The sequence below is a fragment of the Crinia signifera genome, chromosome 5, assembly GCF_055691185.1.
Source record: "Crinia signifera chromosome 5, ASM5569118v1, whole genome shotgun sequence".
Taxonomy (NCBI): domain Eukaryota; kingdom Metazoa; phylum Chordata; class Amphibia; order Anura; family Myobatrachidae; genus Crinia; species Crinia signifera.
This window is the reverse complement of record NC_139221.1, coordinates 122710373-122725247: the sequence shown is the minus strand read 5'-3', so window position 1 is coordinate 122725247 and position 14875 is coordinate 122710373. Positions and strand designations below refer to the sequence as shown.

Here is a 14875-nt window from a genome sequence, read left to right as displayed (position 1 = left end):
CCTTATTCAGATCTGGTTGCGGTACAAATTTGTTCTCAATATGGGCAAAACCATGTGCACTGCAGGTGGGGCTGATGTAACATGTGCAGAGAGAGTTACATTGGGTGGGGTGTGTTGAAACTGAAATCTAAATTGCAGTGTAAAAATAATGTAGCCAGTATTTAACCTGCACAGAAACAAATTAACTCACCCAAATCTAACTCTCTCTATACATGTTACATCTGCCCCACCTGCAGTGCACATGGTTTTTCCCATTTTGAGAATAAATTCGTTCTGCAATCAGATCTGAATAAGAGCCATAATGTCCACAGTAGTGCTACTTATACACATATGTGTCCAGTGGCGTAACTACTGTAAGGCAGCCCCAGCTGTGCTCGCCACGCTTCGGGGTGGCGTGGATAGTAGAATTAACAAGGTCGACAGCTGTTACGTCGACTAGTGTCATTGTGAACAGGTTTAAGAGTGTTTTGCACAGTGCACCCCTATGTAGATGCCCCCTTCTTAGCGGTTTCCATGGAGTCTGGATTTAGACGCTTTAACGTCTAAATTTTAGCATGTGCCGGGGTGCAGGAAGTCTGGATTTAGACACTTTAGCGTCTAAATTTTAGCGCGTGCCGGGGTGTCTAGTTTAGAAGCCCCGTATGTTAGCGGTGTGCCGGGGTGCCCAGTTTACATGCCCCGTTGTCAGCGGTGTGCAGGACTGTCTATTGCACTGTGGAACTACAAGTACAACAGTGACCTGTCAGCACTGGGCAGCGCGTGCTGCTGCTGCCCAGCGCTACGCTGATAACGTAGATAACATATGTAAAGCAGGCACGCGCGCACAGTTAAACACAGAGTCTGGCAAGCTGCCAAGTTTCAAACACAGACTGTGCACGCGGTTGCGCCGTGAAGCTACACAAGTACCCTTATTATTTGTATGTTGGTCACTAGGAATGTAGTGAAAATCAGAAAGATAACTGGCCTTTTTTTTTTTTAACACAAACTTACATATTGTTAATTTGATTTTATTTAATATAGAAAGTATTCAGCAGCTTACAGAAGACTCTGCAAAAATGCCAAATCTCCACCGCAGCTATCTTCCATCCATACCGGCTACCTCAGGTACCACTGGGCTATGTACAAGCAGGAACAGGCCTACCTATATCAGGGCATCTACGGCAACCAGTAGTGGTTATTTTGCAGAGATCATCTCAGCTACTGGGAATAGATTAATATTGGCACAACATCCAAAAGCCAACCTGAAAAGGCCAGAATTCACCTACAAGAATTCAACTGCAAAAAAGACAGAAAACATCTTAGAGGCAGCAAAATGTCCCTTAAGTCTCCTGAAGCCCTTAAACATGGCCCGAGAGAAAGCTCGTTTTTTCAGATCTTCATTAACATACAATCCTCAGTTCGTATATGGAAAGCCTGCATTGCCCGAGGATCTAAGAAAGTACAACAATGCCTCTGACAGATTCCTGGAACAGGTATAGTTTATGGCATTTGTTTTTAGTATACATTATATTTCCTCTATAAAATAGTATAAAGATAAAGCATAGGGGTTCACTTACCATTTAATACCATTTAATATTTTTGGCTTATTCCCCATAAACACCTGTTTTCAGGGGGTAAACACAAATATTTGGTATCCCCTGAATGTATGACATAGGGTTTGCTGCATTTCTCTTCTTTCCAGCCAGCAGCCAAAGCCCCAATAGGTCTTTATGGGGCAACAGCAGGCTGCCAACTTGTGGCACCAGGAGGCTTGTCTATCTATCCAGGTGTCCAGGAGGGATACGGTCATTGGGTCACCAGCAAGTAGGTCGACAAGCATTAGGTCAACACCACTAGGTTGACATGCAGGAAGGTCGACATGAAACATAGAATTTGACGGCAGATAAGAACCATTTGGCCCATCTAGTCTGCCCCTTTTTTTACCCTTCAGGTAATCTCAACCCTTTTTAATCCTTATTTCTTTGTAAATGCAGGAAGGTCGTCATGGCTTAAGGTCGACATGCAGGAAGGTCGTCGACTTAAGGTCAACATGGGTTAGGTCCACAGGGTCATTAGGACAGGAGCAGTAGGTTGACATGGGAAAGGTCACAGTCAAAAGGTTGACAAGGGGCTTTTTACAGTTTTTTGAGCCGACATGTGCCGACAGGTGGTATTTAATGCCCTAACATCCACTAGGACGTGGTGGGAGAATAAAATAGCGAGCCATGCGAGCAGATGCAGTGCTACATTTGACTGTGTCGACATAAACACTAAAATGCAGCACTGCGTCCCCTCGCATGGCTCGCTGCACTTGCCATGCTTCGGGTAAAAAAAAAGAAAAAGAAAAAAACATGCCGACATTTTCACTGTCAACATTCTCCATGTCAACCTAATCTATGTTGACTTTCAGTCATGTCAACCTTCCTGCATGTCGACCTAGTGGTGTTGACCTAAAGCTTGTCGACCTACTTACTGGTGACCCAATGATCCATAGCCGTCCAGGAGAGCAACCCAAAATTCAAGAGTTTCCTGGACTCTCAGGGAGAGTAGAAAGCGTGTCTTATAAAAATGCATGTTTCAATGTTTGCAAATTGCATGATACATTGAACAAGTATACAGGTTGAGTGTCCCACATCCAAAATAATTGGGACCAGAAGTATTTGGGGTATCAGATCTTATTGTGGAATATTTGAATATCATAATGATATCATAATGCTATATCTTGAGGATGGGACCCAAGTCTAAATACAGAATGCATTTATGTTTCATATACATGTTGCACACACAGCCTGAATCTAATTGTATTCAATATTTATTTACATTTTGTGCATTAAGCATAGTTTGTATACAATAATATAAAAGAATATAGGAATATTGTCAGAGCGCCATCTGTGAGAGTCTCTAACAAATTTCTTCTTTTTTTCCTTTCTGTGTTTTTCAAAATTTTCCTCTTAGTTTATATGAAAAAAGGTAAAAAAAAAAAACATGTGTAAAATTGTAATGATGATAGGGGTAACAGATAGATGGGAAATATGTCAGAGAGTAATTTTTTCTAGGCCCAAGGAACATACCACACTTTCGACTGGAAAATAGATCTAATTTTCCAGGCATATTTGGCTGAAGCCTGTATGGATCAGTTAGATCCGTGCTGGCTTCTCTGTGCAAAAATAATAAGTATGGTGTACGGTCTATAACCAGCCCGGGGCTCATTGAGCTGGTCCTGGTTGCAGAAATACAGGGGGAAAAATCAAATGGGTTCCCCCTGTGTTTCTATAACCAGCACCAGGCTCTTGGCCCAGTCCTGTTCCCAAAATACGGAGGACAAAAGGATTGTATCTTGGAAACTAGCACCGATCTCAAACAGCCAGCAGTGTCATGCCGTAGTCGGGGGACACCTTTTACATAAGGCCCCCGGCCACAGCATGATCACCCTGGCTGGTCAGCCTGGCTGGGTCCCTGGGGGAGTGGGGTTTCCCCCCACAATAAAAGGGTCTTCCCTCCAGAAGAACCCCGGCCCGGGCTAAAGCCACTCCTGGGCTGTTTGTGGTGGGCTGGTGCCAGTAAACAGTTTAAAATAAAATAAAAGTATTGCTTTCTTTTGTGAAACAACAACAACTCCCAGCAAACCTTCCCCACATGCTGGGAATTGGAGAACCACAAGTCCCGTCCCAGCAGGCAGGGCATTTATGGGTCGGCTGGTTCTAGTAGTTCCACAACAGAACGAATACCTAAATAAAATACACATACACACCATAATAAAATATAACTTTAATACATACAGATGGAGCAAGCCAGGTCTTTGCAGGGGATGGCGGCAGAATCACCAGCCGCCATCCCCCGCCAGCTGCCATCTGTTATGCGAAAGGGGACGCGCGCCCACGAGATGCGTGCGCGTCCCCTTCCGACGGCGCTTCCCCAGGGTCCCCACCACCTCCCCGCGCCTCCCCGCACCCCCCCTAACCCTGTCCTTCTCCCTGAAGCGGAGACAGACAGGGTTCCCATCGCCCGGAAACTGAGAAGCACATGCGTGTGAGGGGCTCGCGCGTCTCAGTCAGATGGAGCGCCTCGCCGCTGGCGGATCGCCAGTGGTCGCCAGCGGAGACAATCTGCCGATTCGCCAGCAAGAGGGAGGCTGGCTCCATCTGTATTACATTCACACATACATACTTACGTATGGGGCCCCATGTAGGCCTGTCCTCTTATCCAGTACAATCCATAGTGTACCTGTGAAAAAGGTCAACATGAGTGTTTCATGTTTTTAGTGTCTATGTTGATATACTGTAGGTTGACATGGACACCATATAAGTGGATCGCGTTCCCTTCTCATGGTCGCTTCTCCCGCTATGTCCAATGAATGTTTAATAATTCATAAACCGGTGGACATAAAGGCAGTTACGCTGTATCCGTTATCTTGCAACCTATAATTTGTTACTCCTAACAACCACCATGCCATCATTTCAATTACAGCAGTAATCTCCATTCACTGACAATGTGAAAGGCTGTAAAACACATTTACATATGACTAGATGCAATCACAATGCATTGTACTATGTCTTAACTTGTTTTAACCTTATGCTGACTGAGAATAAGAAAAAACATTTAAAAGTGTCTCATACGCTATATACTTATAAAGGAATTGATAAGCACAGACAAACAGTTATGGTGGGATCATGGATCTAGCCCCGTGTCCTAGTATATTGTACTCCTTAATGGACAATGGTTCACAAAGTGTAACAGACATTTACAGGAAACAGTTTCCACAATGCAATTACACACATATATATATATATATATATATATATATATATATATATATATATATTACAGATATATATTAAAGGAACCCAGGCCCAGTTATCATGATACAACAGACACACATATATGAATATCAATTACCGTCACAGACTCATAGTTGCAATGAAACATTTCCCCCAGGATCCTGGGCATGTGCTCTGTGAGATCCCATTTTCCTTCTCTCTACAGTTATCACAGTGTTGTTCCTTTTTAAGCAAAGGTGTGGGAGAGTCAATCTTGGTGGTCATTGGGTAAGGCAAAGATACCAGGTGTACTCTCATTGGTTCTTTATTCCACATGGGTGTCTTCCTATTCACGAGTGTAACTTTCTTGCCATGTGGCTTCTTTGTCTGGGATTATCAACACGTCTCTATACACATACATATATATATCTATACACGTCTCTATACACATACATATATATATATATATATATATACACACATCTAGGGTTATGTATTTAATCGCATTGCAATTAGAATACTAACCGTGCATCTGTGACGGTAATTACAACAATACTAAACATAAAGTATGGACGATCATATTCCAATACTTTGGGGAATACATAATGTACATATAAGGGGGAGTATCACTATGATTTATCCATTAATGCATTAAGTCCGTCCTTGATCGATTAATGATTCTTTTGATTAAAACTAGAACTACGCAAATAGCGTAGTTAAAATGGCGTAGAGGATGGTCGCAATACATTAATAGCATAGAGGTGCAATATTGTTTTCCACAGTCCACTTGTATGGTAAAGTATGAAAAAAGGCTGCTTTGGGGAAAAAACAGAAAAAGTCATGGCAACCTTCTTTTTTTAAAAATTAGCGTGCGGCAACCTTTCAATGTCAACCTTTTTCATGTGTCGACCCTTGGCCTGTTGATCCAATAGTGGTCAACCTGTTGACTGTTGGCCCTATTTCTGTCGACCTACTGACTACATCGCTCTGTAACCTGGTCATGTCATCAGGATAAAAGAACCCACCATTATATTTACATTCACTTCTCAGCTCTCTATAATGGAGTGTTAAAAGATTTTTAAGCCACTAAGAATATATTCTGATATTGTTTTTTGTCTTCTTGTACAGGCCATATACATCATGAAGCGTGTTATAAAAAAATATGGAAGTTATGAAAACTTTCAAAAAGAAAATGGAGGTAACAGCATGTCGAAAGGCGAAATTATGCTCCATATTAAAAAATATATGGAGAAAGAAGGCTGCCTGGGGGAGGTAAGCGGCTGGAATTCTAGATGATCATTTACAACTTGGTTCCTGGTTTAAACAGTGGCGTAAGTTCGTTCCAGTTGCCCGGAGGCAAGATATACTGTATATTGGTGCTCACCCACACACATACAACCCTATATAACCTTATATAAAATATATATTTCTGTTTAGATAGATAGATAGATAGATAGATAGATAACACATATATATTTCAGAACTCAGCCACAGAAGCAATATCGTTGGCTTTTAAATAACTGATTTAATCTTCCAGGGGGAGGAGAGGTGCCCCCTTGGGAGCAGGAGCCCGGCGGCAGATGACTCCATTGCCTCCCAGAGTTCTGCCTCTGGGTTTAAGGATACAGATCATGTGGCTGCCATCCCAAAAATGCAGAGAATAGCTCTAGAGCTCATTCCCATCACTGGCCAACAGGGTTAATCACTTACCTCATTCTTTAATATAGTTATTACATTACAATTTCTCTATTGGTACATTCATTTTGCAATGTCATTTTTCTTAAACCATTGAAAAGTGAAAAACCCATGTCAACCTTTTAACTCTCGACCTAGCCCTTGTCGACCTAATGCTTGTGTCAACCTTCTATCCATGTTGACCTTAAGCATGTCAACCTAAGCCATGTTGACCTCTATTTTTCGACCCAATGCATGTCGTCCTTCAGTTTTTGACCAAATGCATGTCAACCTTGGGTTGGTCGATCCAATGACCCTTACCCGTTTGTGGATCTGCTTAACAGTAGTTAGTGTAAGGTAGCCAGGTAAACTGTTCTGATCACTGAAAGTCTTAATAGACATACCAAAAAATATCACCTCTTAGCCAAAGTTCACGGGGTCACCTCTTAATAATTGTTCTGCAGGCAATCAGAACAGTCCAGTACTTCATACGTAACCCTGACGACACTATTAAATGATTTGTCTAATGAATGTATGAGCTACGCCTCCTTGCTTCCAATATGGCTGGCCATCCATACTTAATTAAATAATTATGGGTGATATTTTAAGCTATTTATATCCAATATATGAAATCTGGGTGTGGAAGCTAACACGATCTATATATATTTTTGTGTTATTATACGGTGAAACTAAATATTTGCCTTTCAGTGTATAAGTTTGTGTCCTATTTTTTTTTATTTCAATTGTCCATTGTCGGCCCAAAATTTTAAAAATTCAGTAAACTAAAAGGTTTCAAATTACAACTTGTAAAATGTTTGTTCTGCTTCCAGCATATTATGTTCTGCCATATAACAAGACCATGTTCTTCTCCATGTTACAGATTGCTGTCCACCTTTCAAAGGACCTCATTTCCCAAGCTAGTATGTCTGTGGTAAAGGGTCAGCCAACAATGGCCATTAATGTCTCAGTTGCCCGAGAAAAGAGTCTGGAAGGGATGCTTAGACATGAAATAGGTGTGTACTCTGCTGCTTTACATACTATACATGTTTTATTATACTTATTATAATTTCCCTGTTGAACTAAGACGCCGCGGCAGGACCTTGGACTAGGAGAGGATACAGGGTGGCATGGTGGTGTAGGTGTGAAGGGGCCTGGTTGCCTTGGAAAATGATTCCACTTAATTTCTTTCCAAGGCTTTTTTTTCCCATTGGGTCTCATTTAGGCCCTTATTTTGGTTCACTCCATGGTTGCCTACCCTCATGGATTTTGCAGGAGTCTACGGACTTTTGCCCCATTCTCCCGGTCTCACAGAAATACCCAGGATACTCCCGGGTTTTCAGCCTGCAAGCTGAAAAGTCGGACTGCGCATGCGCAAATCATGAAGCTTTGGGTCCTCCAAGAGCAATGTCATGACCTATTATGTAAATGAAAGCCACAGCGGGGCTCTATGAATAGCGCTGGGTGCTGCATACAGCAGCTACTCATTACACAGTGGCCTGCAGTATGGAGAGCAGGAGCAGCGGCAGCGCGAGAAGTGGCACAAGCAGCGGTGAGCGTATTCTGCTGAAATTACCTGTTTTTTTTTTATACGCCTCTGGCTCCGCCCCTTTTTCCTCACAGCGGTCAGCCCCGCCCCCTACCTCCTGGTGCTCGCTGCCCTCTCCTGGAGAGGGCAGCCCAAAAGTCGGCAACCCTGCTTCACTCGCAAAGGCAAATTCCTTCTCAAATGGACAAAACCATGTGCACTGCAGGGGTGGCAGATATAACATGTGCAGAGAGATTTGGAGGTACTTGTGTAGTTTCACGGCGCCAGCATGGCCACTACGTCTGGGTTCTGTGCTCGCCAAACTTTCTAAAACAAACTAAATAAACTCCATGCCAACTTGAATAGTTCATACCCCCACTATCCACGTTGGCATGGAGTTGATTTTAGAGCCAACGAGCCCATAGCGTGGGCGAGCGCAGCGAGCCCCGAAAGGGATCTCAGACGCACGACCATGCTGGCGCTGTGAAACTACACAAGTATCGATTTGGATTTGGGTGGGTTATTTAGTTTCTGTGCAGGGAAAATACTGGTTGCTTTATTTTTACACTGCAACATAGATCTCACTTTTAAGTAAATCCCCCACCCAATTCTAATTCTCTCTGCACAAGTTACATCTGCCCCACCTGCAGTGTACGTGGATTTGACCATTTCAGAAGGAATTTGCCTTTGCGAGTGAACCAGAATAAGGGCCTTAGGGCATGATTCCAAGTAGCTTGCAATTCAAAAGAAATGCTGATGTTTCAGTAGTAACGTGATTTGCAACTGCCCTTGCCCAAAACCCCCTACACCGCAGATGTTACACAGAGCGTACACATCTTTATCTTGAACAGAAAGCATTACTTGACTTTTCATGGTGTGCCATTTTTTAACCTATTAGCATTTTAGAGATTTTACAGATTAGTTCTGTATTTGTTGTTTAAATGCAGGAACCCATTACTACCGTTCCATGAACAACAAGAAACAGCCATGGTGTACCAGCAAGGGGCGTGAAAAATATGGTCTTAAACCCAGCAATGTCACAGAAGAAGGCCTGGCAAGCATCAACACTGTATTGACTGAGAAACACCCCTTCCTTTGGACAGCTGCACTGCTTTACTACACGGTGTACCAGGCCAGCCGTATGTCCTTCTGTGACCTCTTCTGGGATCTGGCACAATTTGTGGAAGACCCTAACTTGAGATGGCATTACTGCATGCGTGCAAAGAGAGGCTGCACGGACTCATCCAAGCCAGGTATATGACAGCTTTCTATTTCATCATTCTGATGAGTGTCAATGGTTTGGCCCAAGGATTTCAAATAGAAATAATAATTAGCATTTGATATTATTAATCTTGTCGACTAAAACCTTCAGTAGTTTTAAAAACCTTTGGGGATTGATAAAAAGCGCTAAAAAATATTGAATGATTATATGTTTAGAGTGGTACCTGTAAATAAATTATGGTTAGTAGCAATGTTTACGGAAAATGCCCCTTCCTAAATTGCAAGAGAATTGTGAATGGATCGCTAATCGCTATCCACTTGCAAATCCATTTGCAATTCTGGACACAAGGAATAGCTTTTGCCATTTGTGCAATTGTAAGTCACTCTGGGGCTTTCACTAATCTGCGACTGAGACAGGTGGGACATTGCTGACCTCACATAACCTCCTCAAATACACCTGGACACACCTGCATTTTTTCAGACACAGAAAACGGCATGTCCCCCCCCCACCAAACATGACTTCCTGTCAATCAAAGTCCGGCTCCATTGCATTTACGATCCATAAGCATAATCTATTGCCATATTCGCTCTCTCATACGTGATACCAATGGTATGCATGCGCAGTCGTTCGATAATTGCTCCATTTGTGAATTCTTTATTTAGTGGTAACGTCTGATTCAGGCCCGTAATCCATGGATCCCATGGGCCAAATAATAAATAAATAAATAAATAAAAACTTAAAATGTTATTTGTAACTGAAATAACTCATATAGTATCCAAATCATAGTGCTCAACTATGTTGCGCAGAACAGATGGGGTAATGATTAGCTGCATGTTCTGTGTGGTGTTTCTATGTTCTCCCTGTGCTTTTGTATTGCAGGTACTCCAATAACTGTAGTGTGCATGTACATGTGTTTAGGGCAAAATGGTTCCTATCTGTGTCAAATTCTAACGTTTTATGGCTTTGCCTATTCAATGATTGCCGCTTTGAAAATATAATCAGAGTCTCACCCCGTCTGCAGCTTAATAAGCAAAAATAAATCCTATTTGTCGAATCTAAACTAGGGGGTGAGCTAGTCCAGTTGTTCTTGAGGGGGTGATATTCATCTATTTAGGGGTGTCGAAATAATATCTGAAGTAGACTATATTAAAATAATCTAGTTTGGTTGGTATTGTCAGATTATTTTTTATTATTACGGAATGGTTGATCAAAACAGGCCCATACACACGTTTAGGGTAGGCGATTTCCTGGTGTCTAGATCGCCCATAAAGAAGCCATACAAATGCAGTGATGTGTGCTAAGCGATTTTGGTAAGCGATTTTTCTTAAGCAAAAAAAGAAGGCCGGGTAGTGGTTCAGGATGATGTAGATCATGATCGCTCATTCTGTACACACAGCGATTTGCAGTCACTTGCTAAGCAATATGACTAGATTTTGACTGCATGCACGGACTATATGAGTGGGCAATGACATACGGAACCATGTATCACCATCGCTATAGGGTGTACATTCGGAGCAATCTGTGATTACTTTCTAAGGGATCTAGATAAATCGCTTACTAAAGTGACCAAAATCGCTATGTGTATATGACCCTTTATTTACATTGCAAAATATACAAATTGCCCAAAGCTAGGGGTTTCCTGTACTATGGGATCTGCTGAAGGTCCTCCCAGGGCACGAGGCTCTATGGCAGGGGTGACCAACCCGCGGCTCGTGAGCCACATGCCGCTCTTCCCCTCACAACGTGCGGCTCGGCATTCAAACCGCCCCAGCGCCGCTGGGACATGGCAGTGGGAGCACAAAGAGTGACCCAGCGGCTGGCGCGCTAGGAAGACATCTTTCATTAGCCTGTAAATGGTGATGGAAGACGCTGATGCCAGCATCCTCCTAGCGCGACAGCCTCCCACTGCCGTGTCCTGGCGGCGCTGGGTCAATTTGAACACCTGCGTCTCCGGCACCTACTGCTGCACCACCGCGTGCCCTTCTGAGCCCTGCTGGCTGTGCCTGTGGTAAGCAGGGCTCTTTTGATGCATTAAAAAGAAAAAGGTGTGTGTGTATATATATATATATATATATATATATATATATAATGGAGTTTGAGTCCTGGCACTTGCTGTACATAAACAGCGACCCGGGTGCCTTGCAACCCTCAGATGAGGGAGAATATACAGATAGAATTTCTGCTGGCACTCCAGGGATTTTGCAATAAGGTATAAGGTGGTTAAATAAATAACACCAACACTAAGAAGTGTGACGACGTTTCGGGCTGTGTGCCCTTTATATATATATATATATATATATATATTATTATTATTATTATTTTTTTTACAGGTTTAGCCAGTTTCAGCTATCTGACCAGCATGCCATATCTTGTGTGCAGGGATGCGCAATTGTCTCACATGTACGCGCATCCCATTCTCGGTGAACAACACGTGAGACTGAAAGATATGGCACGCTGGCCGATAGATGAAACTGGCGTATCGGCTCTTTGTCTTACCAGAACAGATTTTTTTGGCTCTTCGCTGCTGATTGGTTGGCCACCCCTGCTCTATGGCTTCTCCCCATCACAAGAGAATGTCTTGGTATGAGCAAGGAGAAAAAAACAACATAATAACTGTTCTGAAAACCACATATACAGTAAATGTCAGCAGCATGTTTTATAATGAGATTTATAGATATATAGCAGTAGTGCCAAGGTTCTTTTTATAGTAATGTTTCTTTTCATTCTCACAGGAGGTTGCAGCAAAGATCAGGTGTACCTTGACGGGATTTTACATCTTCTCAGACACAGAAACACCATTGATTTCCGCCTTCTGATGTGCATGGGCAAGGTATTATCAATATGTCTTTCAGTAATACAATAATAGGAAAGGGATACATAGTAGATAAGGCTGAGTAAAGACTTGCGTCCCTCGAGTTCAACCTAGGTTTTAATAGCTTATCCCTTGTTATATAGTATATTCTGATATTTTTAAAGACAGATTATGATTCTTAATTTTACCCTTGGATATTTTTAACCAATGAATGTTTGTCCAACCTTATTTTAAACGTATTTATTGTGTCTGCTGACACCACTTCTCCAGGAAGAGTTCCACAGTTTGACTGCTCTGACCATAAAGATATTTTTCCTTCTAAAGCTGGGTACACATCTATACAATCCCTGTTTTCTTGCGACCATTCGACAAACCGTAGACGCGACCGGCCGTCCAGAAACACCAGCCGATATGCATGTACACACCTGTACAATTTTACTTGCGATGTACGATGTCCTCTCGTCCAAACAGTCGCAAGAAAAAGATTGTACCACCGTACACACTCTCTCGATTTGAGCTATTGACACGATATATTTAAACAAAAATTATCATAATGGGCTGGGTTAAGGGCATACCAAAACAAAGAGGCGGGAGCACAGAACCGAAACAAAAGTGATTTTCTTTTTTACATCAGTGCTGGCTGTGCAGAGAACTCGTACATTCGATCATTTGTTCCGTTTGTTTTCTACCACTTTCATCATGAGCTTGAGGAAAAGAAAGGTTCGTGCTTGCATTCTTGCTGCTATGGCCACAACATTGCAGTCTATAAAAAAAAAAGAGGAGCAAGAATCGCAGCTGCTGGACCAGAGACTGGCTTCTGTGGCGAGACACCTTCTCCCATATGCCATTGGTGCAGGAGATACAGGGTGCATGTATATTATGATTATTTATTTAAATATACATGGGGAGAGGTGAATGCTTCTTGTGCTGTAGGAGAGATCATGCAGCCCACATGGGCGTTCCAGCTTTGGCAGTATAGTCGCAAGAACGGCCAGCATATCGATCGAACGTGCGTACACACTGCACTTTTTTTCCGATATGGGCCCGTCCTGTCGGATGAATATTAAACAGCACTGAACCTTCGACCGACCGAGTATGGATGGACAAGACCGTTTTCGGATGTTTATCGCTCATACAGAGGGAGTCGGGACAGCATACACACCTATACAATCTGGACGGCCGTCCGTCCCAGAATGGAAGAACGGCCCAACGATTTTATATATGTGTACCCAGCTTTAGGGAACAAAATCTTCTTTCTTCTAATCTAAACTTGTGCCCGCGTGTCCTAGATTCCTTTCTTGTAAAAAGGATACAGTCATAATCATTGTATTTAATGTTTGACAAACACTATTCACATAATAACACAATGCACAATCACTGTTATTAAGATGGAGTGTCCAAATAATAGGGCCGATTCAGCCCTGATCGCAGAGCTGTGAATTTGCAGCCAGGGCAATTATCGGATGACCTGCGCAATCGGCGATTTTGCACGGTAGCCCACAGAAAGGTGACCTGGAGGGAACACCTCCAAATGGGACTGCCTTGGTGACTGGCAGGTCTGACTACTAGTCACAGTGACTGACAGGTCTGACTACTAGTCACAGTGAAGCCAGTGCAGTCTCACAGACTACATCTGGCTTCACTACAGTGGCGGATTTTACCTGGGGGGCTGCAGTTCTGCAGCCTATAGGTAAAAACCGCCACTGAATCTAATACATTCAAGCGAAATTAAAATAATGTGAAAAGGGTGTGAAAACATTCCTTTTCACATTATTTAAGTAAAAGTATTGTTTATAAATCAGTCCCTAAATATCTAGCAGCAAGTAGAAGGTGAATATTTATGTATTTTCTGTTTAATCTGTAATTCAATTATTTTAGTTTTTTTTTTCTTTATATTTACATTATTTCTTTACATTACCGATTAATATGTTACTTAGAAAAATCGGTACTTCTATGTTAGTTGGGCGCCCACTGAGCTATTTGCTTCATTTTACGCGTCTGCTCGCCACGCTTCGGGCTCAGTGGCTCGCTGCGCTCACCACACTATATAAAATCAACTCCATGCTGACTTGGATAGTGGGGGTATGAGCGTACTAACTATAGTGGGCGCCCAACTAACATATAAGTACCGAAAAATCCAAGAGGTATCAATTCCGTTATGTAAGAAAACAAAATGTGAAAAATAGCAAAGTAGGTGAATACTTTGTAGTCTTATGTTTATTTAATACAAGTACTTTGACTCTTTTTCAAGGTGTCATATGAAGACATATACCGTCTGAAACACCTTGCAGTTTTTACCAATGCTAGAGTACCGCAGTTCCTCAAATATCAAAGACAGTACAGAAAACATCTGGAGGACATCATGGAAGTGAATGGCCTAACAGATAAGATGCTGAAGAAGCTCATAAAGTGACCACATACTGATTGCAGTTGGTCTACATTGCAGACCAGGAAAATGTGGAAGTGGTTCCAAGTTTTCTGCCCAAGAGAGGGACTCTAAAGTCACAACCCCAGGAGGGGACACTTGGAATATAGCCCCAGGAAAGCAAACTTGGACCAGAAGCACAGAAGGAGACTTTATGGTCACAGCCTTTGCATGGCACAGTTGGGTCACAGCCCCAGGAAGGGACTTTTTGGCCCCAGACCCAAGAACCTTGTGTCTGGAACTTTCAGGTCACAGCCCCATAATTGGGTTCAGAAGCCAAAGCTCCAGGATAGGACTTTATGGCTACAGCCCCAAAAGGGGACTTTTGGGCCACAGTCCCAGGAGGGGACTTTTGGGCCACAGTCCCAGGAGGGGACATTTAGGTCACAGCCCCAGGAAAGGACTGTTTGGTCACAGCCCCTGGAGAGGATCCTTGCACCACAGCCAAAGGCTTTATGGCTACAACCCCAATAGGGTACTT

General features: G+C 42.7%; 1 protein-coding gene across 1 annotated transcript; it reads left to right on the top strand.

Moving 5' to 3' along the window:
• The first annotated feature begins 1325 nt into the window (after positions 1-1325).
• Positions 1326-14382, top strand: LOC146005727 (putative tyrosine carboxypeptidase MATCAP2). Its single transcript, XM_083145154.1, has 6 exons — positions 1326-1472; positions 5865-6008; positions 7291-7423; positions 8883-9188; positions 11893-11987; positions 14221-14382. Exons 1-6 carry the CDS (start codon positions 1344-1346, stop codon positions 14380-14382), a joined length of 969 nt encoding a protein of 322 aa, XP_083001280.1. The 5' UTR covers positions 1326-1343.
• Positions 14383-14875: the final 493 nt, after the last annotated feature.